This window comes from Mauremys reevesii, linkage group 10, assembly GCF_016161935.1.
Source record: "Mauremys reevesii isolate NIE-2019 linkage group 10, ASM1616193v1, whole genome shotgun sequence".
In the NCBI taxonomy this organism is placed as follows: domain Eukaryota; kingdom Metazoa; phylum Chordata; order Testudines; family Geoemydidae; genus Mauremys; species Mauremys reevesii.
In genome coordinates, this window is record NC_052632.1 from 622,223 (window position 1) to 648,629 (window position 26,407).

Consider the following 26,407-nt stretch of genomic DNA (forward strand, 5'->3'; position numbering starts at 1 on the left):
CTCATCATGCTTGTTGCTTGTAGTTCTGATGTTACTATTGCACAGAAGAGTAAGTCCCTCTTGAAATAAGACCTCTGCCTTTGAAACCTGATAGCAAGTACTATATCCTCCAGGGTGTTAATACAGTCAGGCAGTGATTTGCCCCATGCCAGGTACTCCAACTGCCAACATTGTATGATAGCTGTCAAACTTTTATTTGCATTAAACCAAGAAGCAAAAAACTCACACACCCTTAAGCTTAGTGACTTTTCTTTTAATACCTCCCCCCCACACACACACCCTGTGATTCTTCCCATCTGGAATGCACTGTATTGATGTTTTTATTTATATTACAAATAAAAACCTTGATGCATTGCATTCCAGATGGGAGGAATCAGAGCTCTTTTACAGAGGCGCTTGTCAATTTCTGGGCCTGACTGTCCACCACACCCTGTGTATTCCATCAGCTCCAAGAAGGGTTTGGTAAAGCAGAGAACAGGAGCCCTTAAGGTGTTTCTACTATCCATACATGGGTTACAAAAGAGACAAAGACAGTACTGAAAATTCCATGGTATCTAGATATGCTTAGCACTGATGCTCTGGATTACTGTGTATTTTATGCTGGAGCCACTCCAGAATCAGAATTGAAACATTTACTTCCTTGTTTTTAAGCAGATAAATCTGAGGGCAGTAGCTCTGAAAACACACATGGTCTGCTTGTACTCCCTCCTATGAGAGGTCAGAGACACAGCCATTAACGCATTTATGCTGCCAGATCCAGGGGATATCAAAGTAGGTCTCATGGTCCCTCACCAATAGCGCTAGGTCCAAAGTGGATTGACAGCACATTCTTCTCCATGGATCCTTTCCTGCACAAGGAGAGAGTTCCCAGTATCTCTTCTCACCCTTGCAATAGGGCTATGAGGCAGCAGTGCATCTTCTCTGCAACCCCTTGTGGCACAGCGTCGCCCTAACAGTCCTGCGACAGGTCCACCTGCTCTCAGGGAGACCCTGGCAAGCAGGAGTCTCTAGTCAGAGCATAAAACAACAGGATCTTCCACCCCTCCTTGGCTAACCTTCTGCCCCACTCACTCACAGTGCAGACCTCTGGACTTGATCCCTGCAGGTCTGGCTTCTACCCTCAGGACTTCATCCCAGCGTCCTTTCCCAAATCAGATTCTCCCCAGGCTGGAGCCTTATTCCAAGTCTATTTCCAGGCTGTCTGTCTGAGTGATGGCCTTTTTCTAGCCCTGCCACAAGAGCCTCATCCTCTCCTGCTGCCCTCTCCCTTCAGGGTCAGTCACAGGAGGGACTCTCCCTCCAGCAACTATCCCAATCCCTGATGAGTCACCCAACTCTTCCCCGCTTGGATCTGATTCTCAACCAGTCAGGATCAGCTGCGGGAACTGCTCCATCACAGGGAAGGCTGAGCCCAGCTCACCTTAAAAGGGCCAGCCAAGTGATGACAGCGTCAGAAAAACTCTGAAGCCAACAGGCAGCCCCTTGTGGAGCTATTCATCAGATAGTCTGAGGCTTGTTTTTCTGTGAAGATGGCATAATAGTGAAACCTTTGGCTCCATAAGATGCCTTAGAATCGAAAGGACTAGGTGGGGAAAAGGCTGTATCGTAACTTCATGCATAGATGCCGACTTGCCCTGTGGGTGCGCGACCCCCGCAGCCCCTAGCCCTGCCCCAATTCCACTCCCTTCCCCCCAAGTCTCCACCCCTACCCCGCCTCCTCTCCTAGGTGTGCCACGTCTCCACTCCTCCCCCTCCCTCCCGGAAAGTCTTAAGCGCTGCCAAACAGCTGTTAGTCAGCAAGCAGGAAGCACTGGGAGGAGAAGGAGCAGGGACGCTGCACTCGGGGGAGGTGGAGGGGGTGGGGATGGGGGGAGCTTGGCTGCTGGTGGGTGCAGAGCAACCGCTAAGTTTTCCCCATGGGTGCTCCAGCCCCCCAGCACCCATGGAGTCAGTGCCTATGACATGTCCTCAGACATGAGCCACGCAGCAGTTTTTGAGCCTGTTAGATCCCCAGTGCTAGATTCTCAAACCCAATCCTGGGAAGTTGAATTTCTGGGGCTCAGCTGAGCTCTTGGGAGTAGGCTAGGAACCAAAGAGAACCACAACGGGCCCTTCCTGAAATCAGGGAACACAGCTTCATAACTTACTACCAGAAGCCTCAGCAATCAGTTTATTAAGAGTCTATAAATGGATTCTGTCCCATTCTTGACTTTCAAGGAGATCGCCTGAAAGACAGGGCATTGGAAGGGGAAAACCCTCTCTAAGACAAGCAGGGCATCAAGCGTTTACATGTGAACATGACCAGACAGGAAGACCATCGTTAAGACTCCATCCCATTAACAGATCCACCATCCTGAACTCCATCAGAAGCTTGCAATGTAGTTCCCAATCTCCAGTGGAGGAAGGACCTCAACAAGGATGCTCACATCACCATTTTGAGCAAAAAGCCAGTAAGACAAGGAGTTCTTTAAAGATCACGGTGTGTTACACCTGCAGTACCAGGCTTCATTGAACAGGATAGGTCCAGGGCCTCTGCCTAAATCAGGGGTTCTCAAACTGGGGGTTGGGACCCCTCAGGGGGTCACAAGGTTATTACATGGGGGGTCGCGAGCTGACAGCCTCCACCCAAAACCCCGCTTTACCTCCAGCATTTATAATGGTGTTAAGTATATTTAAGTGTTTTTCATTTATAAGGGGGGGGGGGTTGCACTCAGAGGCTTGGTATGTGAAAGGGGTCACCAGTACAAAAGTCTGAGAACCACTGGCCTAAATGGTCCCATGCTGGGCACAGAATCACTAGATAAGGGACTCTTCTTCCTCAAAGGGGTTGGATCCTCATGCTGGCTGGATCCCAGACAACTGGACCCATGCTTTGGTTTCAGAGGTGGACAATGGCCTTTGACTTTCAGGAGCCACTTTAGGCATACAGCCAGGTCTGCTAGATTGACCTGGACTTATCCAGGGATCTTAATAGAGCAGATCCTTAACTTGATAGCCAGACTTAATCAATTGGGCCTGAAGAGCTTTCCACCAACTGGGGTCTGAGGCAGCCTTCCCATCTCTGCAGGCCAATCCTGTATGTTGATGCTGGACTTGTACATGGCTAACCTTAGCTTAGCAGGCCTGAAGAGTCTCCCTTGACAGTGGGGTTGTGAGGGCGCCTACTCTTCTGCTCGTGATAGTCCAGAGGAAGCCCATGCCAGATGGACATCTCATCTTCTGCACTTTTGACTTAAGAAATCAGATTAGTTGGCTGATAATTTAACTATAAGCAAAATTTGCCCTAAACGGTATAAGAAAAACCCCAACAAGATAAGCACGTAGAACACTGCGTATGATCCAAGCTTGCTACACCTTCAGTGGTTAGAAGGAACTGTAGGGTGGTTAGGGCCACTTAGGTTCCAAGGCTAGGAAAAGGTTTCTGGCTAAGACGGCGAGGGAGGGGCAAGCTGACCCAGTGGACAATACTCTCTAGACGATATGGGAGGCTTGCAGAGTAGCTGCCCTGGTCTCAAGTGAGAAAATGCAGTGAATCCTCTTATAAACACCAACCAATTGCTTTCTGGTTTTTGCTCACACAGTGGGGAAACCTGACAGGGGCCTGAAGACGCATCCCTTTGTGAGACCCATGCCAGACACTTCCACTATTGAGAGCGCACACCACTCCTAGGAGAGAGGGGAAAGAGTTGAGCCAGACTGTACCTGGGGTATGATCACATCTGCCAAGGCTTTGGAGAGTTTGAAGAGTTCAGCAGTGCCCTCCAGCTTCAGGGTACAATTGTGTTGTACATCATATTTAATGCAGTCATAGATATCAGGGATCTTGCTGATGTCATAGCGCCCATTCTTCATGCGGAAATCCCTCTCCAGCTTGCTCCAGCGCTGCAGCATCAGCTCCAAAGTCTCGCTGTGGTACAGCTGCAGGTCTAAAGAGCAGCAAGAACAAAACCAGTATGTTTTAAAAAGGGAACAGAGGGTCTCTCTACACTGTTTGAAAACCTGCAGTACAGAGTCTCAGAGCTAGGGCTACAGGCTCCAGCATGTACTAAAAATAGCTGTGTAAACGTCTGTACTTGGGCTGGAGAAACACACCCATGACCCCAGGCTTCAGAGCCTGAGCTCCAGCCTGCACCCAGATGTCTACACAGCTCTTTTTAGTGCCTTAGCATGAGCCTGAGGTCTACAGACCCAGGCTCAGACTCACTGCTGCAGGTTTTAAAAGTGCAGTGTAGATGTACTAAAAGGTCCTGCAGCATTATAGAGTAGTCTGCCTATCTTCGATACCTTGTAATTATTCAACAATCAATTTGTATGCTCCTGGAGAATAATAGGGTTATAAGCAATAGCCAGCATGTATTTGTCAAGAATAAACTATGCCAAACCAACCCAATTTCCTTCTGTGAAAGGGTTATGATCTTGGGGGGGGGGGGGGGAGAGTAGAAAGGATATATCTTGACTTTAGTAAAGCTTTTGACAGTCGCACATGACATTCTCATAAGCAAACTAGGGAAATGTGGTCTAGATGAAATCACTACAAGGCGGGTGCACAACTGGTTGAAAGACCACACTCAAATAGCAGTTATCAAATCAGTCATAGTCAAACTGTGAGGAGGTATCTAGTGGGGTCCCACAGGGCTCAGTCCTGGGTAGGTACTATTCAGTATTTTAATTAATGACTTGGATAATGGAGTGGAGAGTATGCTTATAAAGTCTGCAGATGACACCAAGTTGGGAGGGGTTGCAAGCACTTTGGAGGACAGGATCGGAATTCAAAACAACCTTGACAAATTGGAGAACTGGTCTGAAATCAATAAAATGAAACCACCAAAGTACTTCACTTAAGAAGGAAAAAAAAATCCAACCAAATGCACAACTACAAAATGGGGAATAACTGGCTAGGCGGTGGTACTGCTGAAAAGAATCGGATCACAAATTGAATATGAGTCAAAGCAGTTGCAAAACAGGCTAATCTCACTCTGAGGTGTATTAAACAGGACTATTGTATGTCAGACATAAGAGGTAACGGTCCTGCTCTACTTGGCACTGGTGAGGCCTCATTTGGAGTAGTGTGCTCATTCTAGGCACCACACTTTAGGAAGAGGTGGACAAATTGGAGAAAATACAAAATAGTGCAACAAAAATGATACAAGGTTTAGAGATCCTGACTTATGAGAAAAAGGTTAAAACAGTGAGTATGTTTAGTCTTGAGAAAAGACGACTGAGGAGGGACCTGATAAGTCTCCAAATATGACAATGGCTCTTATAAAGAGGACTGTGATCATTTGTTCTGCATGTCCACTAAAGTAGGACAAGAAGTAATGGGCTTAATCTGCAACAAGAGAAATTTAGGTTAGATATTAGGAAAATCTTTCTAACTCAAACAGTAGTTAAGCTCCAGATCAGGCTTCCAAGGGCGGTTGTGGAATTTCCATCATTGGAGGTTTTTAAGAACAGGTTAGACAAACACCTGTCAGGGCTGGTCTAGGTTTACTCGGTCCTGCCTCAGCACAAGGGTCTGGACTTGATGACTTCAAGGTCCCTTCCAGCCCCACAGTCCTATGGTTCTTTGTTCACACCCAGGCTACTCTTATTTGAGTTTCAGCTGACAAGACTGCATGTGTTTGATAGCTGGAATCCCAGCTGGGAAAGGAAAAATACAGAAAGACCTACAGCCTCACAGCAACTACCACAAATGGGCTTGGAAAACCCAGTCACACCCAAGAAGTCTGCATTACTACTAACCGTAATCACTAACACCTTGAGCACAGAGCAATCTGGATCCTTGGTGTTACAGCTTTCCTGAAAATGGTTCAGAATAGGAATGGGAGCTTTCAGATCAACAGCACGCAGACCCTTCCTCTCCCTCTCCCTCTCATGTGTGTGTATTTATTTTAAGAACTGGAGCTTTCTACCACTCTTTGGAAGGCACCTCCTCCGGAGCAGAACTATGCTGCTCAGCTGAGTCCAACTGCTCCCTTCATGCATTCGCCAAGCCTCTCTCCAAAAGTGTGTTTCCTACGCCTCTTTGTTTCAGACACGTATTTATACAGCTCAGAGCTCATGCTTGCACAGACCAATCCAAAGGGTTCTGCTCTAGACAACCCTCTTCCCAAGCACAGCCACTCACCTGCAGATTTGGGATCTTCCAGACGTTTGCATATCTGGGAAGTGAGGTTCTCGATCAAGGCAAACACTTGGTCACAGATCTCTACTGGGTTCTGGATGAAAGTCATGGAGTTGACCAGAGAGATGCTGCCTGTAGGTGCTAACTGCAGAGTAAAGAGAACACAGAAAAGGTTAGTGTCTATGCATACAGAGAGCACAGAGCATCCAGCCCAGCCCCAGCAATTAAGCTTCTGGAAATGGTGTGCAACTGACAAACTAATTTCCTGTGTAACAGTCATCCTACACATCCACCAACAGCCTATGCCTCCCCTGACCCTCCATGCCACACCTCGCCTGTCGGCAAAAGTGTCTCTCTATGGTACAGCAGAGACCTTCCAAGAGGGGCTAGGTGGTATTCATAGGTGAGAAGCTATTTCCTTTTCTCTACTGGGTCTCAGCTTCTTCCATTTTGGGATCTCAGGTTACAAAAGAAAAAAGTTTGGTGGACCCTCCCCCAGTATAGTTGTAAGGAAAGGAAGGGTGGTCATAACCTCCAGGATCTGTTCCTGGTCCCCAGGTTGAGAACCATGCTTTACTCCCAGTGCATCAGATGCTAGTGAGGGCAAGTGCTGCCAGGTGCTTCATCAGTACAGAGGAGTCTGGGTCCTGACAACGTACATGAGTGGACTGGATCCAGGCTTGATTATTTTACTTCCCATGCTCAGCAGCCATGACTACTCCAGGTAGACCTGCAAGGAAGAGGCCCTATGCTTGTGTGGGAAGGAAGTCCCCTTCCCCTCAGAGAGGAAGAGGCCAACAAAGGCTTACAACCAACTTGGCCTCACACTCAACACCAAGAAAACTAAAATACTCCACCAACAGGCTCTGAATCACCAGGATCCTGCTCCCGTAATTCAGATCAATAGAGACCCTGGAGACTGTCGAGCTGCTGAGGTAAAGGAAGTGCTATCTGTAGCAGAAAGCCAACACTGACGAGGAAATTCAACGCCACCTTCAATGTGCCAGTGCCACTTTCAGACGCTTGAGAAAATGTGTCTTCCAAGATTGTGACATCAAGAATCAAACCAAGCTTCTTGTGTACCAGGCTGTTATCCCTGCTCTCTTGTACGGTGCCAAAACTAGGGTCATGTACAGCAGACACCTCAAGATTCTTGAATGATACCATCAATGGTGCCTCTGCAAGATCTTCCGAATCAAGCGAGATGCCCGATACACCAACATCAGTGTTCTGTCCCAAGCCAAAACCTCCAGCATTGAAGCTATGACCATGCACCACCAACTCTGTTGGGCTGGTCACATTCTTTGAATACCAGAAAATTGACTCCCGAAGCAGATCATGTTCTCACAACTGAGCCATGTCCAATTGATATGGGGTGGGCAAAAATAAAGCACTTCAAAGACACCCTCAAAGCTAACATAAAGAAGTGCAATATTGACATAACTCCTGGGATGCCCTCAACCAACCAAAATGGAAAAGGACCTTGTGGCAAGGATCCCAGTATTTTGAGATCAATGGAGACAACAGGAAACTGAGAAACAGGAAAGAAGGAAAGAACATGCCGCAGGCTGATAATCCAGATCCACCCCTTCCACTGGGAAATGACTGCCCCAATTGAGACAAGATCTATGGATCTCAGATCGGTCTCATTAGCCACCTGCAGATGCACCAGTGATAACTGGCTATCATTTTATAGAAGACAATCATCCTCGAACGCCAAGGGATCACCGATGAGAGAGGAAAAGCTATCCCTTTCTCAGGTAAGTTCAGGGACTGCCATCAACAGCATTTGGGCTGCCATCAGTGCTGAGTGTGTGTGCATAAGAACCTGTAGGACTAGCACCTGGGACCATGCAGATTCTGGGCCGCTGACGCTTCCATATTGCCACTGGAAACTTAGGCTGGGTTTTCACTGGAGGACCCTGTGATGCTAGGCACTGCAGGAAGTACCGTCCAGCAGGGCCTGAGTGGCAGCCCACTGATTGGCTCATGTTGATATATAAACTAGGAAGCCGTCATGGAGAGTGATCTGAGCAATCACAGAGATCACCTGCTTGCTTCTGTTCCAGACCTTGCCTTGTTGTGGACCTAGACTCCAGCTTCTGATCCTGGTTTGTCCCCAACTCTGCTATTTGCCTGCTGTCTGTAATCTGGTGCCTGATCCTGACTTCCTGGTAGCCTGAGCCAGTTCAACCCCGACTCCGCTATGTGCCTCCTGACCGCAAGTGAGTAATTGACCAGTGCACACAGGCCGCCTGTGGCCTGGTGCTGATAAGATGTGTAGGCACATGGCTGGGGGGGGGAGGGAGGAAGAAGAAATCACTCTATTTAGGCCACCACCACTAAGATAAAACACAGGTCAGAATCCTGTCTCTGCCCTTCTGGGACATGGGCAATGACATGCAGAAGATTATAAGCTTAAAGAGTCATAGATTTTAAGGCCAGAAGAGAATTATGATAATCTACTTGGAGCACCCCCATAACATAGGCCAGAGAATTTCACCACATGGTTCCTCCATCAGCCTATAAATTCTGGCTGAAGAGATCTTTTAGAAAAAGACATCTGGTCTTGATTCAAAAAGAATCCAAGTGATGGAGAAATCACCACATCACCAAGCAAGTTGTTCAATGGTTAATTATGCCGACTGTTAAAAATGTACACCCGTATTTCTAGTCTGAATTCCTCTAGCTTCTAGATATGGATCGGGATATGCCTTCGTCTGCCACATTGCCTCTACTATCACAAGCCTTTTCCCCTGGTAGTTACTTGCAGATAGTGATCACACCACCAAATAACCTTCTCTTGGAAAAACTAAATAGACTGAGCTTATTTTAGTTTCTCATTGTTTTCTCACTGTAAGCCAGGTTTTCCAGACCTCAAATCATTCGGAACCTCTCCAATTGATCACCAACATCCTTTTTTAAAGGGTTGACACCAGAACTGGACACAGTAACCAGTAATGGTCTCACTAATGCTGCTTACAGAGGTAACAGCACCTCACCTACTACATACTGTCTTGCTTATGCATCCAAGGGATTGCACGTGTTCTCTTAACCAGTGCAAGGCCCTGGAAATTCATGTCCAGCTAGTATCCACTAAAACCTAGAGTCCCTTTCAGAGTCACTGCTTTCCAAAATACTCCCTATTCCCAGAAATGTGACCCACTACATTCTTACATGTGTGACCTTTACATTTAGCTGTACTAAAATGCATGCTGTTCAAAGAAGCCCAGCTTACCACATGATTCAGATCCCTCTATAGAACTGACCCTGCTATTATTTAGCTTTCCACCAATTTCTGTGACCCCTGCAAACTTTATCAGTAATTATTTTATACTTTCTGCTAGATCACGGGTAAAGATAGCAATTAGCACTGAGTAAAGAACAGATCCGAGGGACCCCACTTAGAACACCCTCACAGAATGATTCCCCATTTCTTTTCGATATGTAGGAGACAAATTTTGAAACCATTTAATATGGGCTACATTGGTTCTGTACAGTGTTAATCTTTTAATCATGTCACATGGGACCAAGTCAAGTGCCTTACAGAAGTCTAAGTATATTATCTCAACACTATTACCTTTGTCAACCAGACTTGTAAGCTCATTACAAAGTGATACTGGGTTAGCTATTTCCCATAAAATCATGTTGACTAGAATTAACTAATTCTTTACCGATTACATACCGTGTCGGCCTTTCCACATTTTGCCAGGCTCAATGTTAGGCTGTCTGAACTAGAACCATTTGGTTCATCCTTTTTAATACTAGCACATTAGGTTTTTCCGGATTCAGCAAGACCTGGGATGGCTCTGTCCGAGATTGAGGTGCCATTAGAGGAGGTTTTGAAACAAATTGATAAATTAAACAATAATAAGTCACCAAGACCAGATGGTATTTACCTAAGCGTTCTGAAGGAACTCAAATGTGAAATTGCAGAACTACTAACTGTAGTCTGTAACCTATCATTTAAATCAGCTTCTGTATCAAATGACTGCAGGACAACTCAAGTGACTCCAATTTTTAAAAAGGGCTCCAGAGGTGATCCCGGAAATTATAGGCTGGTAAATCTGACTTCAGTACCAGACTAACTGGTTGAAACTATAGTAAAGAACAGAATTGTCAGACACATAGATAAACATAATTTGTTGGGGAAGAGTCAACATGGTTTTTGTAAAGGGAAATCATGCCTCATCAATCTACTAGAATTCTTTGAGAGGGGTCAACAAGCATGTGAACAAGGGGGATCCAGTGGATAAAGTGTACTTAGATTTTCAGAAAGCCTTTGACAAGGTTTCTCACCAAAGGCTCTTAAGCAAAGTAAGCTGTCATGGGATAAGAGGGAACGTCCTCTCGTAGATCAGTAACTGGTTAAAAAGATAGGAAACAAAGGGCAGGCATACACACTCAGTTTTCAGAATGGAAAGAGATAAATAGTGGTGTCCCCCAGGGGTCTGTACTGGGAACAGTACTATTTAACATATTCATAAACAATCTGGAAAATGGGGTAAACAGAGGTGGCAAAATTTGCAGAGGATATAAAACTACTCAAGATAGTTAAGTCCGAAGCAGACTGTGAAAAATTACAAAGGGCAGTAGCATAGCTGGGGGGGAGCGGGGCAGTGGCCGCTCCCTCACTGAGCACAAGTGGTGCCTTGTCAATTTCTTGGCACCTTTTTAATTTTTACTCACCCAGAGGGAACAGGGGGAGCAATCAAAAAAAGGCGCCACCCACTGCAGCGCTTTTACTCACTGGCGGCGCTCCAGGTCTTCGGCGGCGGGAGCTTCTCTCGCTCTGCGGGACTTCGGTGGCATTTCATCGACAGATCCTTCAGTGCCGCCGAAGACACCTGGAGCAAGTGAAGGGCCCGCCGCCGAAGACCTGGAGCACCGCCCGGTAAGTAAAAGCACCACAGCAGATGACGCCTTTTTATTTTATTTTTTTTTTTTTTGGATCGCTCCCCGTTCCCTCCACCTGGCTACACCACTGACAAAGGCAACAAAATGGCAGATGAAATTCAATGTTGATAAATGCAAAGTAATGCACATTGGAAAACATAATCCCAACTATACATATAAAATGATGGGGTCTAAATTATCTGTTACCACTCAAGAGAGATCTTGGAGTCATTGTGGATAGTTCCCTGAAACCATCCACTCAAATGTGCAGCAGTAGTCAAAAAAGCTATCAGAATGTTGGGAATGATTCAGAAAAGGATAGATAATAAGACAGAAAAATATCATATTGCCTTTATATAAATCCATGGTACGCCCACATCTTGAATACTGCGTGCAGATGTGGTCACCCCCCTATTTCAAAAAAGATATACTGGAATTGGAAAAGGTTCAGAAAAGGGCAACAAAAATGCTTAGGGGTATGGAAGGGCTTCTGTATGAGGAGAGATTAATAAGAATGGGACTTTTCAGCTTGGAAAAGAGAAAACTAAGGGGGGATATGATAGAGGTCTATAAAATCATGACTGGTGTAAATAAGGAAGTGTTATTTACCCCTTCTCATAACACAAGAACTAGGGATCACCAAAGAAATTAACAGGCAGCAGGTTTAAAACAAATGAAAGGAAGTATTTCTTCATACAACACATAGTTAACCTGTGGAACTCTTTGCCAGATGATGTTGTGAAGGCCAAGATTATAACAGGGTTCAAAAAAAGAACTAGATTTTAAATTCATGGAGGATAGTTTCATCAATGGCTATTAGCCAGGATGGGTAGGGATGGTGTCCCTAGCCTCTGTTTGCCAGAAGCTGGGAATGGGCGACAGGGGATGGATCACTAGATGATTACTTGTTCTGTTCATTCCCTCTGGGGCAGCTGGCATTGGCCATGGTCGGAAGACAGTATACTGGGCTAGATTGATCTTTGGTCTGACCCAGTACGGCCGTTCTTATGTTACCTTTTCATAATCCTCCTCACAGAACTTGGCATCCTTCTGCATGATTTCGTGCAGCCGTGCCTTCACTCTGTGCTGGCAGCTGCTGAGGGAGTCGCTATCACTGTCCAACAGCCCATTCATATTGGCACTTTTTACCATTTGCACCAAGATGGGGGTTAGCTCTCCCTCCAGAGCCAGGAGACCCTAGAACAGAACAGAAGAGGATTTCAGCTCAGTGGAACACAAGCCAGCACACTTTCTAGCAAATTTCATGACTAGTTTCTCCTTCAAATCACCAAATGAAATCCTAGCTGCTGAGGATGGTTTTAACTATGGCAGTGTTTAGGAAAGTAAGTGCCAAAAATTCTTTCAGTGCAACTAGAACTGTTGTAGGTTTTAACTGGAGCAGTCCTTAGTTGCCTAACGCACCCTTGAATCACTGACTTCTAAAGGGGTGGAACCATTTATATAATGAAAGCTCCTTGCAAATCAGATTCCAGAAGACACTCGGATTTCCCATTAGTTTGAATGGTACTCACAGACACTCCCAACCTGTTCCCTACCCCACGTTGTCATTTGGGACGTTTCACTGCCCATTTACAACCAAGTGATTACCAGAGAGACATAACTTAAACCAGGGTTGGCCAAACTTACTGACCCTCCAAGCCTCATATGACAATCTTCAGAAGTTCAAGAGCCAGGTCACACCCGCCGGGGCGTGGGACTTTAGCAGGAGTGGGGCTGAAGCCTTGAGCTCTGGCAGACTTGCTCCGTGGGGCTGAAGCCCTGAGACCAGAAGCCTCTAACCCCACCACAGGGCAGAACCCCCGAGCTCCCGCCCACTCTGGTAACAGAGAATGGAGGGAGGGGCTCAGTGAGTCACATTTTAACTGTAAAAAAGGCACATGCGGCGCGTGAGCTGCCGTTTGGCCACCCTTGCCTTAAACTAAGCAGTCCTCTGAGAAACAACTTTCTAAGCAACAAATACCTAGAAGCATACAAATGGCTCTGGCATCATGCACACCCAGGATACCAGCTGAACAACAACTTCAGGGATCTGACTGATTCATTACCAGGCTTCAACTAATGCTCCAGTGGCTGTCAAATGCAGCAGAAATATGAGGGTCATATTGCGCTGCCAGTGCTGCCCCATGCAAATGTACAGTCTCTGAAATGTGGACAGTCTCAGACACCCCCATTAGGACAGCAAAGGGTTACCCACAGGAGAACTCACCCCGAGTATCATCTGGGCCTGCTTTAAAAGGAAAAATAATTATTGAGACCTATCTAGTGGAGTTTTGTAGCAGCTCCAGATGGTGTAGATCAGAGGTGGGCAAACTACGGCCCACGGGCCATATCTGGCCTGCGGGACTGACCTGCCCGGCCCTTGAGCTCCTGGCCCAGGAGGCTGGTCCCTGGCCCCTCCTCTGCTGTCCCCCCTTCCCCGCAGCCATGCGGGCAGCGCTCTGGGCAGCGGAGCGGCGCACTCCTGTCGAGCAGAATGGCAGCGTTTCTAGCTCCGGCCGAGCAGCGCGGCTGCCAGACATGCTGCTCTGAGCAGCATGGTAAAGGGGCCGGGGGGTTGGATAAGGGGCGGGGGGTGCTGGAGGGCAGTCGGGGGACAGGGAGCAGAGGGCAGTTGGATGGGGTGGAGATTCGGGGGGGGTGGTGGTCAAGGAACGGGAAATAGGGAGGTTTGGATAAGTGTGGGAGTTCTGGGGGGGCCTGTCAGGGGGCGGGGTTGTGGATAGGGTTTGAAGCAGTCAGGGGACTGGGAGCAGGAGGGGGCAATTAGGGGACAAGGAGCAAGGGGACTGGATGGATCAGGGGTTCTGAGAAGGGCAGTCAGGGGGGAGAGAGGGGGTGGGGGCCATGCTGTTTGGGGAGGCACAGCCTTCCCTACCCAACCCTCCATGCAGTTTTGCAACCCCAATGTGGCCCTCGGGCCAAAAAGTTTGCCCACCCCGGTGTAGATCCTTTGCTGCCGGCCATCAGCCCTACAGCCAAGAACCACCTCTGGGTTATCTGGTCTGCAGCAGACATGGCTGTGAACTGAGCAGATGCCGTAAGAGATGAGTCACCTTTGCAAAAGCTGCTGCTGTCATCTGAACCCTGCCCTCATCTGAAGCATAGATCTTGAGGTCATGACGGTAGGTGCTGTGCAGTCTGAGCAGGCCACACCCTGGGAAGCCAGCATAGTCACCTGGAACAGAGAGCAGAGGCTCAAACACAACTTTCAAAACACCAACAGCAGTCAGCTGCTAGGATCTGTCAGAGTTAAATGCACTCCAAAATTCTACTCCTTTAGGGAACAGATACCTTCCTGAGACAGTTACAGTTCTCTGCAAAGTTCAGTCACACAGACACTCAGTCTTTGGGTTTGCACAGAATGCAGCTGTGGTGGGGAAGGCACTGGCTAATACCTGACACAGGCTGAAAAAAACAGGCTAAGAGTTCTACTAATCCACTGCAGGATGGGACCGATCCACATAGTCCTAGCTTGAGGGCACTGGGCCAGGGAGCAGAGAAATCATCATATCCAGGAAGGGTTGGTGTCAACAAGTTACTGTTATTACAGTGGGTCCTTGTAGTGAGGTGCAGGGGCCTCCCGCTGAGACACAGGAGGAGGAATGACCGCAAACCCACTACAGCCCTTAATTACTTGATGGGAACAAACCCCAGAGTCAGTGATTGGGCTAAAGAAGACCACCTGGATATTCAGAGCCATTCCTATTGACAGCCCATTACTAGCTCCTGAATGACAAACTGCAGGGTCAGTTACCCAGTGTCATCAGGGAGCAGCCCTGTCTCTACCAGAGCCTCAGAGGGAGGGGGACAATCACACACTGTATGATTAGAGTTGCAAATAAAATCTCTTCTGGGGTCTGGTTTATTAACAGACTAAATGAACTTCTATTTGCACTGCAAACCCCTTTCTGTCCATGCCTGTCCCGTCTTCCACAGCCCTCTTTCTAGGGACTGTGACTAGTCATTACTAAGGCTGCGAGTCTGTCATGGAGGTCACAGATTCCATGAATTTCCATGACTTCTGCAGTGGCTGGTGCTAGGTCGGGGGTTCTGCAAGCTGGGCAGCCCCTGGGCCGGCAGGAACAGTTTGGGTGTGTGGGAGGGGGCTCAGGGCTAGGGGAAGGGGGTTGAGGAGTGCAGGGGGGCACTTACCTTGAGGTGGGGAGCCCTCCAGCTCCCACTGGCATGGCCCCCTGCACTGCCCCACCCCATAGCTCCCATTGGCTGCAGTTCCCAGCCAACGGGAGCTGCGGCAGCCAGTGCTTGTGGTGGGAGCAGCGGAGCCCCTCCCCTGGCTCCTGCCTCTGCCGCCTAGGAGCTGCAGGGATGCGGAGCTGGGTAGGAAGCCCCTGCCAGCCCTGTCAACTCCAAGTTCTCTAGGCCTGCTTGATTTTAAAACATTTATCACTAGTAAATGTTGTTTAACATCCTCCTCTGTTACAAATGGACTGGAAAGTAGTTAGTCATCCTCATGTGACACAACCACATCATCCTTCTCCTTTCCAAACACAGAACAGAAATAGTTATTGAATTAAAGCAGTGGTGGAGCCCTGAGACACTTATGCTACTAGAGCCTAATCAAGAGAAAGTATTCAGATGCATGCATGAGTCCAGTCACCAATGGTGATTAGCAGGCTATGTGTGGCCTCTGTGCACAGTCAGAGACCAGGACTGATGAGCAGCACAAGAGGGAAAGCTCACCTTGGCCTCCAGGGTACATACAGCGAAAGGCCCGACCAAGCTCTTCTGCCTGGACCCTTCCTGCTGGGGTCAGCTCTCCACCCCATTTCAGCACCAGTAGCAGAGATGGGGAGGGCTCCTTACGGGCATCTAAACAGATCAACAGGCAGTCACCATACTATAAAATAGGGGCAAGGCTCCAGAGACCAGGGGGCCTACAGGGCAATGGCAGAGGAGTCTCAGCATGGGCATGATTTCAGTGGGCGCTGGATCAATGAGAGCCTGTCTAATAGACTTCAGTGAGTGCATGATTAGAGGGCTCTGGATTTTGGGGTCATAGGGGTCAAATTTCCAGACTTAATGACAGAAGTTCAGGACAGAGCATCTCAACTCCAATCTGCCCTAAGGGATGGGGGTATGGGTTCCCAGCCTTTTGATGGCATAAAGCATTCAGGTGTTAGCTCCAGTAGGTCTTGCCATAGCGGCAGAGGGGGCATGCATTCGTCCTTCTGACCAGCACTCTGCTCTGTCCCCACCACCCCAAAGGTGCAGTCCAAGCTGGGGTGACAGAGCAGCATACAGGTACTGAGCCCCAGGGATTAGAACCAGTCTGAGAGGGAGCGTGTGGGGGGGGGTTAACCTTCGTCTTCACTGGAAGCTTTTGGGTGTCCACGAGGCAGGTAGGTTAGCTGCACCTTGCGGTTAATGCCAGAGAAGTGTCCGTACCTGTCACAAAGGGAGAGGAATCAATACCCTGGCCCAATAGTCCCCAGGCAGCAAAAGGCAAGGCCACTCAAGCTCCCTGCAATGCCCATTGCCTGGCAGCACCACTAAGTGGCCAAGTTATGCGCTGGTGCTCTACATCTGTGACTCAGCATACAAAGCTGGCAGGTTTGCCTGCTGCCTCATTTAACAAAATGGTCTGAAAACAGAAGACTTTCTTGGACTCAGAAATTAGTGTCCAGGGGGCTTCAGACACTCTTATTATTTCTATCTATACCTTTGACAGATGAACACAGGGTCCCATAGTTCTGCCTCCTAGGCCCAAACAAGGGGAGATCTGGTCTACTTATTAGATTTGGGCTTCTGTATGTTGGAGATACCATGAGACCACCATGTCACCCGTTATGTTGGCCCCATAAGCTATTCTGCAAGGCAAACACAAGGCCAAATCCAGAGGTACTGGATTCACCAGGTCCGCATCAAGGTTTCAATTTTCCTTTTGTTGCACTCTTGGTGCTAACAACCTCCCTGAGCAAAGCTACCTCCATTCCATTTGCAGATCTCTAGACAGAGGACATTATGTGCACAAGTGCTGTGCATCAAGGGGATGATTTTTCCTTTTTTCCAGCAGTGGAAGTTCCCCATTGTCACAAGAGCATTGCTAGGTCAGGGCACTGGGCCTTTCTACACCAAAGCCAGAAGACGTCATGCTTACAGTGCCCAAAAACTAAGAACTGGTGCTTGTGGTGCCAGTTTCGGAGCAAGCCCTGCTGGTGTCATCCTCCAGGTACTGCTGCCTACAAGAAGGTGGCAGCAGCCTCTGCCACCCCTAGGGGACTGGCCAGGCAGGACATGAGCAGTACACAGTGCTTCAATAATGTGTCTCCCTTCTGTAGCTGGAGTAGGCAGCCCTAACATGAGCCTCCACCTCACCCGACTCGCTCTTACTCACATCTCCAGGACAGTTTTTAGCTGCTCCAATTTGGACTTCCTCTCCTCTATCTCACAGTCATTGTGAGTTCCCAACTCCACCACTAGCAGGCGCGCAATATCCAGCACTTCCTGTCAGGGATAACGAGCACCATCTATCATGTACCCAGAGAGCTTGCACCCCCTACCCTTACAGTGCCCCAAGGCTAACAGACACCCAGCTCCACAGTCACCCACTTTCCTCCCAGTGAGCCACGGAGGATGGGCACTCAGATAGCATGCACCTAGCTCCATGGCCGCTCACATCATTGAAACTGTTTCCCACATTCATCTGCATCGACATTTTTAATCTCCAAGACACAGCTTTAGCCGGGATAAGCTAAGGCTAGTTCTAGTTCCTTCCACTTTCAGGTTGCAGCTCTGTCCTGCTCAGGAGCAAACATAAGCCTTCAATTCCTCCAGTTCTCGAAGTTAGAGGCGCTCTCTCACCGAGACAGCGCCATGATGGGAGAGCAGCAGGACTGACATTATTGTGGTTCTACAGCAGTTCGTCTTTCCTCAGGTTCTTGCCCATGAGCAGTCCCTGCTGGAAGCTAGTGACAAGACCTGCTGTGTGTGTGATGGGGAGAGTGCTCAGATAGTGCTCTTCCCATTGACCATCCACACAAAAAAGCTCTCTCTCGGATCCAGATCACCCAGGTCTTCTGTACAGTGACCCCAGGAAGGTCTCCCCTCACCTGCAGCTGCTCTGGTTTCTTCAGCTTCAGCTTCCCTGTCTTGTAGCCATCATATTTCTCAAATAATTCAAAGAACCTAAACAGACAAACAGACCTAGTCAGATTTTCAGCTCTTCCCATGCCAAGAGGATGGTCATCCCTCTTCAGCGAGAGCTGGCATGTCTACAGGCTCATCCCTGCCCCCCAGAATTCCCAGGAAAACAGGTGCTTTCAGCCTGAACTAGGAGAAGGAAAGAGTAGCCAATGGTTTCTCTCCTTTGCAAGTGCCCAGCAGGAAGTCCAAGATCTTGTACTTTGAACAAGCCTTCATCACAAGCTGCCCTCTCCCAGTGCTTGCATGGAAAATGCAGGAGCTTCCTGGGGCAGGCTAGATTGACTGAGTGGAAGGTATTAGCTGTGAATGTAGCTAGAGAAAGCACGGCTTCCCATGCAGTGGGCTCTCATGCTTGGTCCATGACCTCAGCAGCTAAGCACTCTACCTATCATTTCTCTTGACTGCAAGAGTCCATACCCCTTCTGCTGCACCCTTTACCTAGAGTGTTTAACCTCCATCTTCATCTTCTGCTTGGGGGTGCGGTCTCCATGTCGTATCACTGCAATAACACAGCGCAGCTCCATCCTAGGGTGGAAGAAATCAAAAAGCACATGCCCTGTCAGGAGACAGCACCCTTTCCATAGACTCCTCCCTCTCCCATTCCAACACCAACACAAGGAGACAGATCCCCTTTTTGCAGAAACTCCTTTCACCCCCATACTCTCAAAAGTCTGTTTCAGCATTAGAAAGCCTACACTAGATCTGGGAGAATCCCCATCATCAGATGTGGTTACCCCAACCCAGACTGGCACACAAGTTCAGAGCCTGCAAGACAGGAGTCAAAATGCTACAGTCACATTAACACCACAGCAGACAGAGTCACAGCATTCACAAGTTGACATGTAAGCATGAAGCAACAGGAGACTCTGGTGGTGTGAGCTGGGCCAGATGTTAGGGCAGCTGTAGGAACAGGACTTTGGACTGTGCCAAACTGCTTTAAGGAAGTGCACAATTCCACTTGGGGAACACAGAAATGGCCAGACTGGACCAGACCACTGGGACAACACCTGTCTCTGCTTTTGGCCAGTACCAAATGAAAAAAACATGCACCAGGCAGTTCTGGGACAGCCTGCCCCAGGGCTAGTTTCCTCTGACCCCTGTTAGTTAGGCCAGCTTATGCCCAGAAGCAGGAGTGATATCACTTCCAAAACTTTTCAGTAATTACCACAGTAACTCTGGCTGTGCTTATTATCCATATAAATGGCCAAACCTTTTTTTGAGTCCTGAGCAGAACTTTGCCACAATATGCAATTGTGGCAATGAGTTCCACAGGCCGTCTTGTGTGAAAAAAATATTTCCTTTCATCAGCTTCAAATCTGCCACCAGTCAATGAAATTGACTGTTCTCAACAACCTTTCCCAGAATACAAGAATAAGAGAACTTCCTGATCTACTTTCTCCAGATCAGTCATTATTTTGTATATTTTTATTCTACCCTCCTATTTGTCTCCTCCCTAAGGTAACAATTCCAATCTCTTCTCTCTCTCTTCATAGGAGAGTTTGTCAGGCTCCTGTTCATTATCACCCCTCTCTGCACCCCATCTATTTCTGGTACAACCGTTTTATGACGGGGTGACCAGAACTGACCACAGTATTCTAAATGAGGACATCCCACAGATTATATAATGGCATCATGATACTTTCACTATCCCATTTCTTCAGTATCTTACCAGTTTTGTTTTGATTGCAACTGTACACTGAGCAGGAGGCTCACTCAGCTGTCACCATGACACCCATGTCCCTTCCCTGAGTTGATACCGTTCCTTTAGAACCCTCAAAGGCACATGAATGGTTCCTATTATTCCTCCAATGTGCATTCGTTTGCATTTCTCAACACTCAATTTTATCCTTCGTTGTAATGCCCTCCCCTAGCTTGGTTAGGTCTCTCTAGTGCCTTACAGTCTCAGTGTTCTGCACAGACCCAAATGCTTGGAGGGGAAGCACAATGCTATGGGGGAGTATGGCAATACTTGGCTACACCTGGGGACACGCTTTGCTGGGGCTAACAGGTACTCACATGGTGCCTGACGTTGTGGGGACAATGGGAATATCCTCTGCCTCCGTTGGGATGGACCAGGGAATCTGGAACTGGGGAGCCAACTCCCGCATGATTATATTCCTGGAACAGACCAGAACACAGGAATCCCATTCCCTTAGCAATCTGCACCCAGTGACAAGCTCCCCTAGAATCCCTCTCCACCACAGCCTTGCTCAAACCCATTATGCCACAGACGGTGCTTCCTTTAGTCCTGCACACACTCTCAAGTCAGATGTGTCATGTCACAGACCCAGCAGGAGAGCTCCAGAGTGCAGCGTTGGCATCCTTTGCATCAGGCCAACCAATCACTTTCCAAGTATCTCCAGTACAGTAGCTGGGTTCAGTAGGTTATAAAAAGGCCAACTCGACTACATCTGAAGATACTACTATTGGCTGGCAAATCTGCATCTGAGAGAAATTAACTCCTTACACCCTGGAGCTTCCCCATCCTAAGCACTTACAAGTTTCAAATACAAAGCAAGTGTTCCCTGCTGAGCAGTTCGTTGAGCTCTCCAGCATAAGGCACACAGGGTTATACCACATACTTGGAGGAGCTCTCACACACACACGCTTTACCTCTGTACATACCCAAGAATTTTGGCGCAGTCATCATAATACTTCATGGAGTTCTTCACAAAGCTGAACCCATTCACATCACAGACAAAGGAGTGGCCATTCGCCCGCAGAAGGTCAAACCCACACACTGTCTGCTGCATGAGGAGGAAACAAAGGGCAAGGGATTCAGAAAAACCTCCCCAAGAGCTCAGGGTTCGGGGCAGGCAGCACAGACCCAGCCCAGCAGCCATGAAAGAGGACTATGTGGCACAGGCCTAGCAAGTACACTGTGCAGCTTGGCTCCTCAGAGGCCTTCCAAGCTCTGCTTTCTCTGGCAGGAAGGCTAGGAGCCTCTGGCTTCAGCACCCCCATACCACCAATACATACACTTCATGGATTCTGGGAGAGAGAAAAGAGAGGAGTGAGTTACCAGTAACTGGCTCTTACAGGTAAGCAAGCCTGTGTATGTTCACATCTGTGGGATAAAGGGGCTGCACCATGAGCAAGTGAACTAGGACAGCAGAACTGTCACAACAAGCATAATCTCTGGGTGCCATGTCAAGAGTGTATGAGAAGTGACTACACTCTTGCGCTCAGTCCTTTCAACTCAAACCTCAGCTGAGGGGAAAAGCCACATACAGAGCTCTGAGAAGCAGCATTACAAAGTCCTAGGATGAAGACAGCACAAAGGCTACCATGCAAGCTATCTTAAGTCTCAGCTGAGTGCACTGGACATCTCCAAAATGTACATGAATGTTTGCTAGGTCATAACAATAGCAATACATAGCCCAATTCATTTGGGCAGCCTCTGAGCAGTAACGGCCTGACCCCTGGTCTCACCTGCATATAGCTCAGAAGTGGGGAACTTGTGGATAGGTTTGGTTCCATACAGACAGGATCCCATATGTTTTGCAATTCCACAGCCATGGCATTTGTGTGGAACTGTTTTCCACAAGCTTTTCTCCTCAACCACAAGGACTAGAAAAAGGAGGCTACTTACCAGTAACTGGGGGTTCTTCAAGATGTGTGGTCCCTGTCTGAATTCCAAATGTGGATACGCACTCATGCCATGCGCTACAGCCAGAAGCGTTTTGTATTGCAACAATGTCCATTGACCCCCACGTGCATCGTGCATTGTCTGCGTGCTTGCGTCCAAGGCTATAAGAGGCCATGTGGGTCAATGCTGCTCCAGTATCCCTCTTACCACTAAGCAATGTAGTCCGTAGCAGAGGGGATGGAGGGCAGGTATCAGAATCCAAATAGGGACCACACACCTCGAAGCATCTCCAGTTACAGGTAAGTAACCTCCTCTTCTTTGAGCGATGGTTCTATATGGTTTCCAAATGTGGGTGATTAGCGAGCCGTGCACAGCATGGAGGTGAGTGCGAGGACCTGCGAGAAGTCATAGGATACGTCTACACTAAAAACTTAAGTCAACCTAGATTAGGTCAACTTACAGCCACTGCAGTAATTACTGTGGTGGCTGATGTCCACACTACCCTCCTTGGGTCAGTGGTACATATCCTCACCAGGAACACTTACACCAACCTAAGAGGGGTAGTGCAGTACGAGGAGCTGAGAGACCAGCTTCAGCTCCCTGCAGGGAGCCCAGCTGTCCCACATGCTCCTGGGCTCCCGATGGGCTGCCCCCTCCCCTCGCCTCCCCGCTCCCCACCAGGAATGGGGGAAGCCACCTGGGCTTCTTGCCCCTGAGGAGTGGGGTCCAGCTGCCCTGGCTTCTCACCCCACCCTTCTCCCCTGCCTGCTCCCTGCCCGGAGCTGGGCAGCCTTGTCAATTTCACAGCTCCAGCATGGAGCCAGAAGTTGACAAGACTGCCAATGTTGTGGGGTGGGGGGAAGAACAGGGCAGGGGGGGGAAGCAAGGCTTCTCCCTCCCCACTGAGAGCAGGTCCAGCCCAGCCCCCCTCTTTCAGCCTAGAGTGGGGTCCAGCCACCTGGACTTCTCCCGCTGCACCCTCCACTGGGAGCATGGTCCAGCAGCCCGGGCTTCTCACCTCCACTCTGAGCAAGGGCCAGCTGCCCAGCTCCCCAGGGGAGCAGAGAACAGCTGGGCTTCAGATGCCTGCTCCACTGGAACTGTGAAATTGACAGCCAATGTAAGTAACAGTGTCTACACAGACACTGCATCACCTTAACTACACCAACATAAGTCCTACGCCTCTCATGGAGATGGAGTTATGTAGTAGAGCACATACAGCGGCAGGACAAAGCTGTAGTATAGATGCTGACATAATTAGGTCGACTTAAGCTGCCTTACGTCGACCTAACTGTGTAGTTTAGATCAGGCCTTAGTCTGTAAAAGTATGGCCGGTGGCCACATCCACAGCCGCTCTGGGGCAATGGTATAGTGGGCAGTACAGGTGTGGATGGGGACGCCATGTGGTTACCCGCCAAACGTCCTGCCACGGCACATCCGCGAGGAAGGTGGACACGGCAGCATGCGCCTGCATGGAATGAGCCATGACTCCAGGGGGCAGGGGTACACATGAGACAGAAGCATTCAGAAATGCAACAGGCAATCCATTTAGAGGTGGGCTGGGAGGAGAGGGCCTGGCCCTTGCAACGTTTGGCAGTGACGACTAGGAACATGGGAGAAGCGCAGAAGGCACAGGTGCATTGGAGATAAAAAGGCTAGTGCCTGGCAGATGTTAAACAACTGTAACATTCTGGTCCTGTGGAAGGCATGAGGGTTGGGATATAAAGATGGGAAGGTGGATGCTTTGGTTGAGGTGGAATGCGGAGGCCACCTTGGGAAGGAATTTGGGGCACAGGCACAAGGAGACTGTCTTTGTGGAAGATGGTGGGGGGGAAGGGTCAGCCATCGTGGCTGCCAATTCACTAATGTGTCTCACCGAGGTGATGGCCAACAAGATCACCAGCTTCACGGAGGTGGGCGAGAGAGCAGATTGTGAGGGGTTCAAAGCAGGGCTTTAGAGCTGTGCTCCGGCTCCGCTCCAGCTCCAGGCAAAAACCTGCAGCTCCACTGCTCTGGAGCTGCTCCGCGCTCCAGCTCTGGGCTCCACACCAAAGCCCTGGTTCAAAGGGTGGTTTAGTAAGGACAGCGAGAGCGATATTCAGGTCCCAAGAGGGGCTAGGTTTGAGCACTGGTGAGAAGGCACTGAGCAAACCTTTGAGGAAACGAGTGGTGGTTGCGTGAGTGAAGAGGGAGAAACCATCTACCAGAGGGAGGAAAGCACAGTGCCCCCCACAGTGAACCCATATGGAGGAGTGGGCAAGACCCGACAGTTTGAGAAGGCGGTCCAGGAGGTTAGGAATAAATATGGAGTCCAGTGGGTAATGGTGGCAGTGTGCCCAGGTCGTGAAATGCTTTCATTTTGCCTCACAGCAGGTGCTGGTGGATGGCCTCCTGCTGTGCATGAGGATGTCGTATATGGGGGTGTGGAGCACACCTGGTCTATGTGCAAGTTCATCCAAATACCAAGCCGTGGGGTGGGGTGGGGGTGCTGGAGTCGTCCTTGTGCCTGCATGAGGGGATGCAGGTGGGTGCGGATGTGGACTGAGGGGGGGCGAGTGGAGGAGGTCTGTGAACCAGTACTGGCGAGGCCAAAAGGAGGCTATCAGTATGACTGTAGCCCAGTCCCTGCAAATTTTGCGCAGGTCTTGGAGGAGGAGGGGAATGGGTGGAAAGGCATAGTGTTTGTCTTTGGTTCACGGCAGGAGAAGGGCATCGCCCTGTGAATCCACTCCCAGTGTTCCCCTGGAACAATAAAGGGGGAGTTTGTGGTTCGTGCTGGTCGTGAAGAGGTCCCAGCAGGGGTTTCCCCACCCAGGGCTGGATTTCCAATTAGGCACAGTAGGCACATGCCTAGGGGCACCGGCGTTCTAGGGTCACCTAAAAGTGGGTTAAAAGTTTCATTTTTTTACAGAAAACACAAAAGATGTAGGCAGGCGGAGCAGACGATGCTGTACCTAGGGAGTGCATAAGGTGTAAATCCGGCACTGGCCCCACCAGTGGAAAAATGGAGTGTAGTGTGGGATCATGCAGTTCCCACTCGTGGTTCACGTGGAAGGACCTGTTGAGTGCGTCTGCAAGGGACTTGCTGGCACCCAGAAGATATGTGGCCTGGAGCAGGACATCATGCATGATGCATTCGTTCCAGAGCCTGATGGCCTCTGCACAAAGAGCGGGAGACCTGGCGCTGCCTTGCTTGGTAATACAGACAATTGCTGCCATGGTGAGAAGAACATGTCTGGATGTGTGCGCCTGTGCTGGGGATGATGGTGGAAGATGGGGCATAGAGAAAAAAAGTGAAGAATTGGGGGGAGGGGCGAAGAGAGGGGAGGCAGAGAAATCTCAGAAATTAAGGGAGAGAGGAAAAGTACAGAACTGGTGGAAGGGAAAATAACTGTTAGGATATAGATATTCAGGCCTGTCTGCAAAGGCCTACACTTTAAGAATTTAGGTGTATTCTTATCACTTAGCTAGTTATAGAGGTATAAAAGAAAAAAAAATCAAAAATCACTGTCTGTCTGTGTAATGGCCTTCTTTTACTGTGACAGTCTGAGGCCTGGTTCTTCGGCTAAGCAGCAAAGGCAGCCATAAGCTGGGAAGTGTATGGTCACATCCTCACATTCCAAATTAGTCACATTGAAATAAGGTGCTATTGGGCTATTAGGAATACAATCCTGTCCTGATATTTCTATCACCTCCAGAGAAAGGGAAGAGCCGAGAAGATGTAAAAGGAAACTTAGTTTGATAGCATCCTGTCTGGCAAGAACTCACTTATCAATAGACACAGCTGAAAAACCCTTATGTTTGTATAGATGTAGTTGTGAAATCCTCACTTCTGCATTGTTTTGTATGTTTATTTGCATGGTCTCTGTCTGGTTCTGTAATTGTTTCTGTCTGCTGTATAATTAATTTTGTTGGATGTAAACCAACGAAGGTGGTGGAATATAATTGGTTAAATAACCATGTTACAATATGTTAGGATTAGTTAGTTAAATTTCAGTAAAATGATTGGTTAAGGTATAGCTAAGCAAAACTCAGGTTTTACTATATAGTCTGCAGTCAATCAGGAAGTAAAGGGGGGGGGAAATGGAACAGGGACTGGGGATGGGGGAATTAAAATCATGTTTTGCTAAAGGGGAAAATGGGAACAGGGGATGGGAACAGGGCCACAGGCAAGGCTCTGTGGTGTCAGAGCTGGGAAGGGGGACACTAAGGAAGGAAACTGGAATCATGCTTGCTGGAAGTTCACCCCAATAAACATTGAATTGTTTGCAACTTTGGGTATTGTTGCTCTCTGTTCATGTGAGAAGGACCAGGGAAGTGAGAGGGTGAAGGAATAAGCCCCCTAACAATAACGGTAAAGACAACCTGCATGGGGAGATGAGTCATTGCAGAGTGAAGGCAGTGGAACAGAGCCCAGTGTCTGGAAGGGGAAGCTTATTTGAAGTTTTCACACAGAAACAGGGATCGATTTACTGTGCCTTGGACAAGCCCAGAGGTGGCTGGAACAAGACAGCTGAATTGCTGGAGCAGGTCTGTCAGAGCCCAGACAGCGGAAGGAACTACTGGACAGAGCCAAGAACTGTCAAGAATCACCTCAGCACCCTCCATGGGAA

At 48.7% G+C, this 26,407-nt stretch overlaps 1 protein-coding gene across 11 annotated transcripts in view; it reads right to left on the bottom strand.

Moving 5' to 3' along the window:
* PPIP5K1 (diphosphoinositol pentakisphosphate kinase 1) overlaps nucleotides 1-26,407 on the bottom strand; it is a 137,326-nt gene that overhangs the window by 92,388 nt on the left and 18,531 nt on the right. For all 11 annotated transcript variants that reach the window (XM_039490936.1, XM_039490935.1, XM_039490931.1 and 8 more), the window contains 11 exons: nucleotides 20,831-20,952; nucleotides 20,222-20,323; nucleotides 18,644-18,730; nucleotides 18,112-18,187; nucleotides 17,397-17,506; nucleotides 16,362-16,447; nucleotides 15,743-15,871; nucleotides 14,095-14,216; nucleotides 12,035-12,217; nucleotides 6,128-6,269; nucleotides 3,703-3,926 (listed from right to left, as the gene is read on the bottom strand). In XM_039490936.1, coding sequence (XP_039346870.1) covers nucleotides 3,703-3,926; nucleotides 6,128-6,269; nucleotides 12,035-12,217; nucleotides 14,095-14,216; nucleotides 15,743-15,871; nucleotides 16,362-16,447; nucleotides 17,397-17,506; nucleotides 18,112-18,187; nucleotides 18,644-18,730; nucleotides 20,222-20,323; nucleotides 20,831-20,952 — 1,383 coding nt within the window. The remainder of the gene's footprint in view (nucleotides 1-3,702; nucleotides 3,927-6,127; nucleotides 6,270-12,034; nucleotides 12,218-14,094; nucleotides 14,217-15,742; nucleotides 15,872-16,361; nucleotides 16,448-17,396; nucleotides 17,507-18,111; nucleotides 18,188-18,643; nucleotides 18,731-20,221; nucleotides 20,324-20,830; nucleotides 20,953-26,407) is intronic.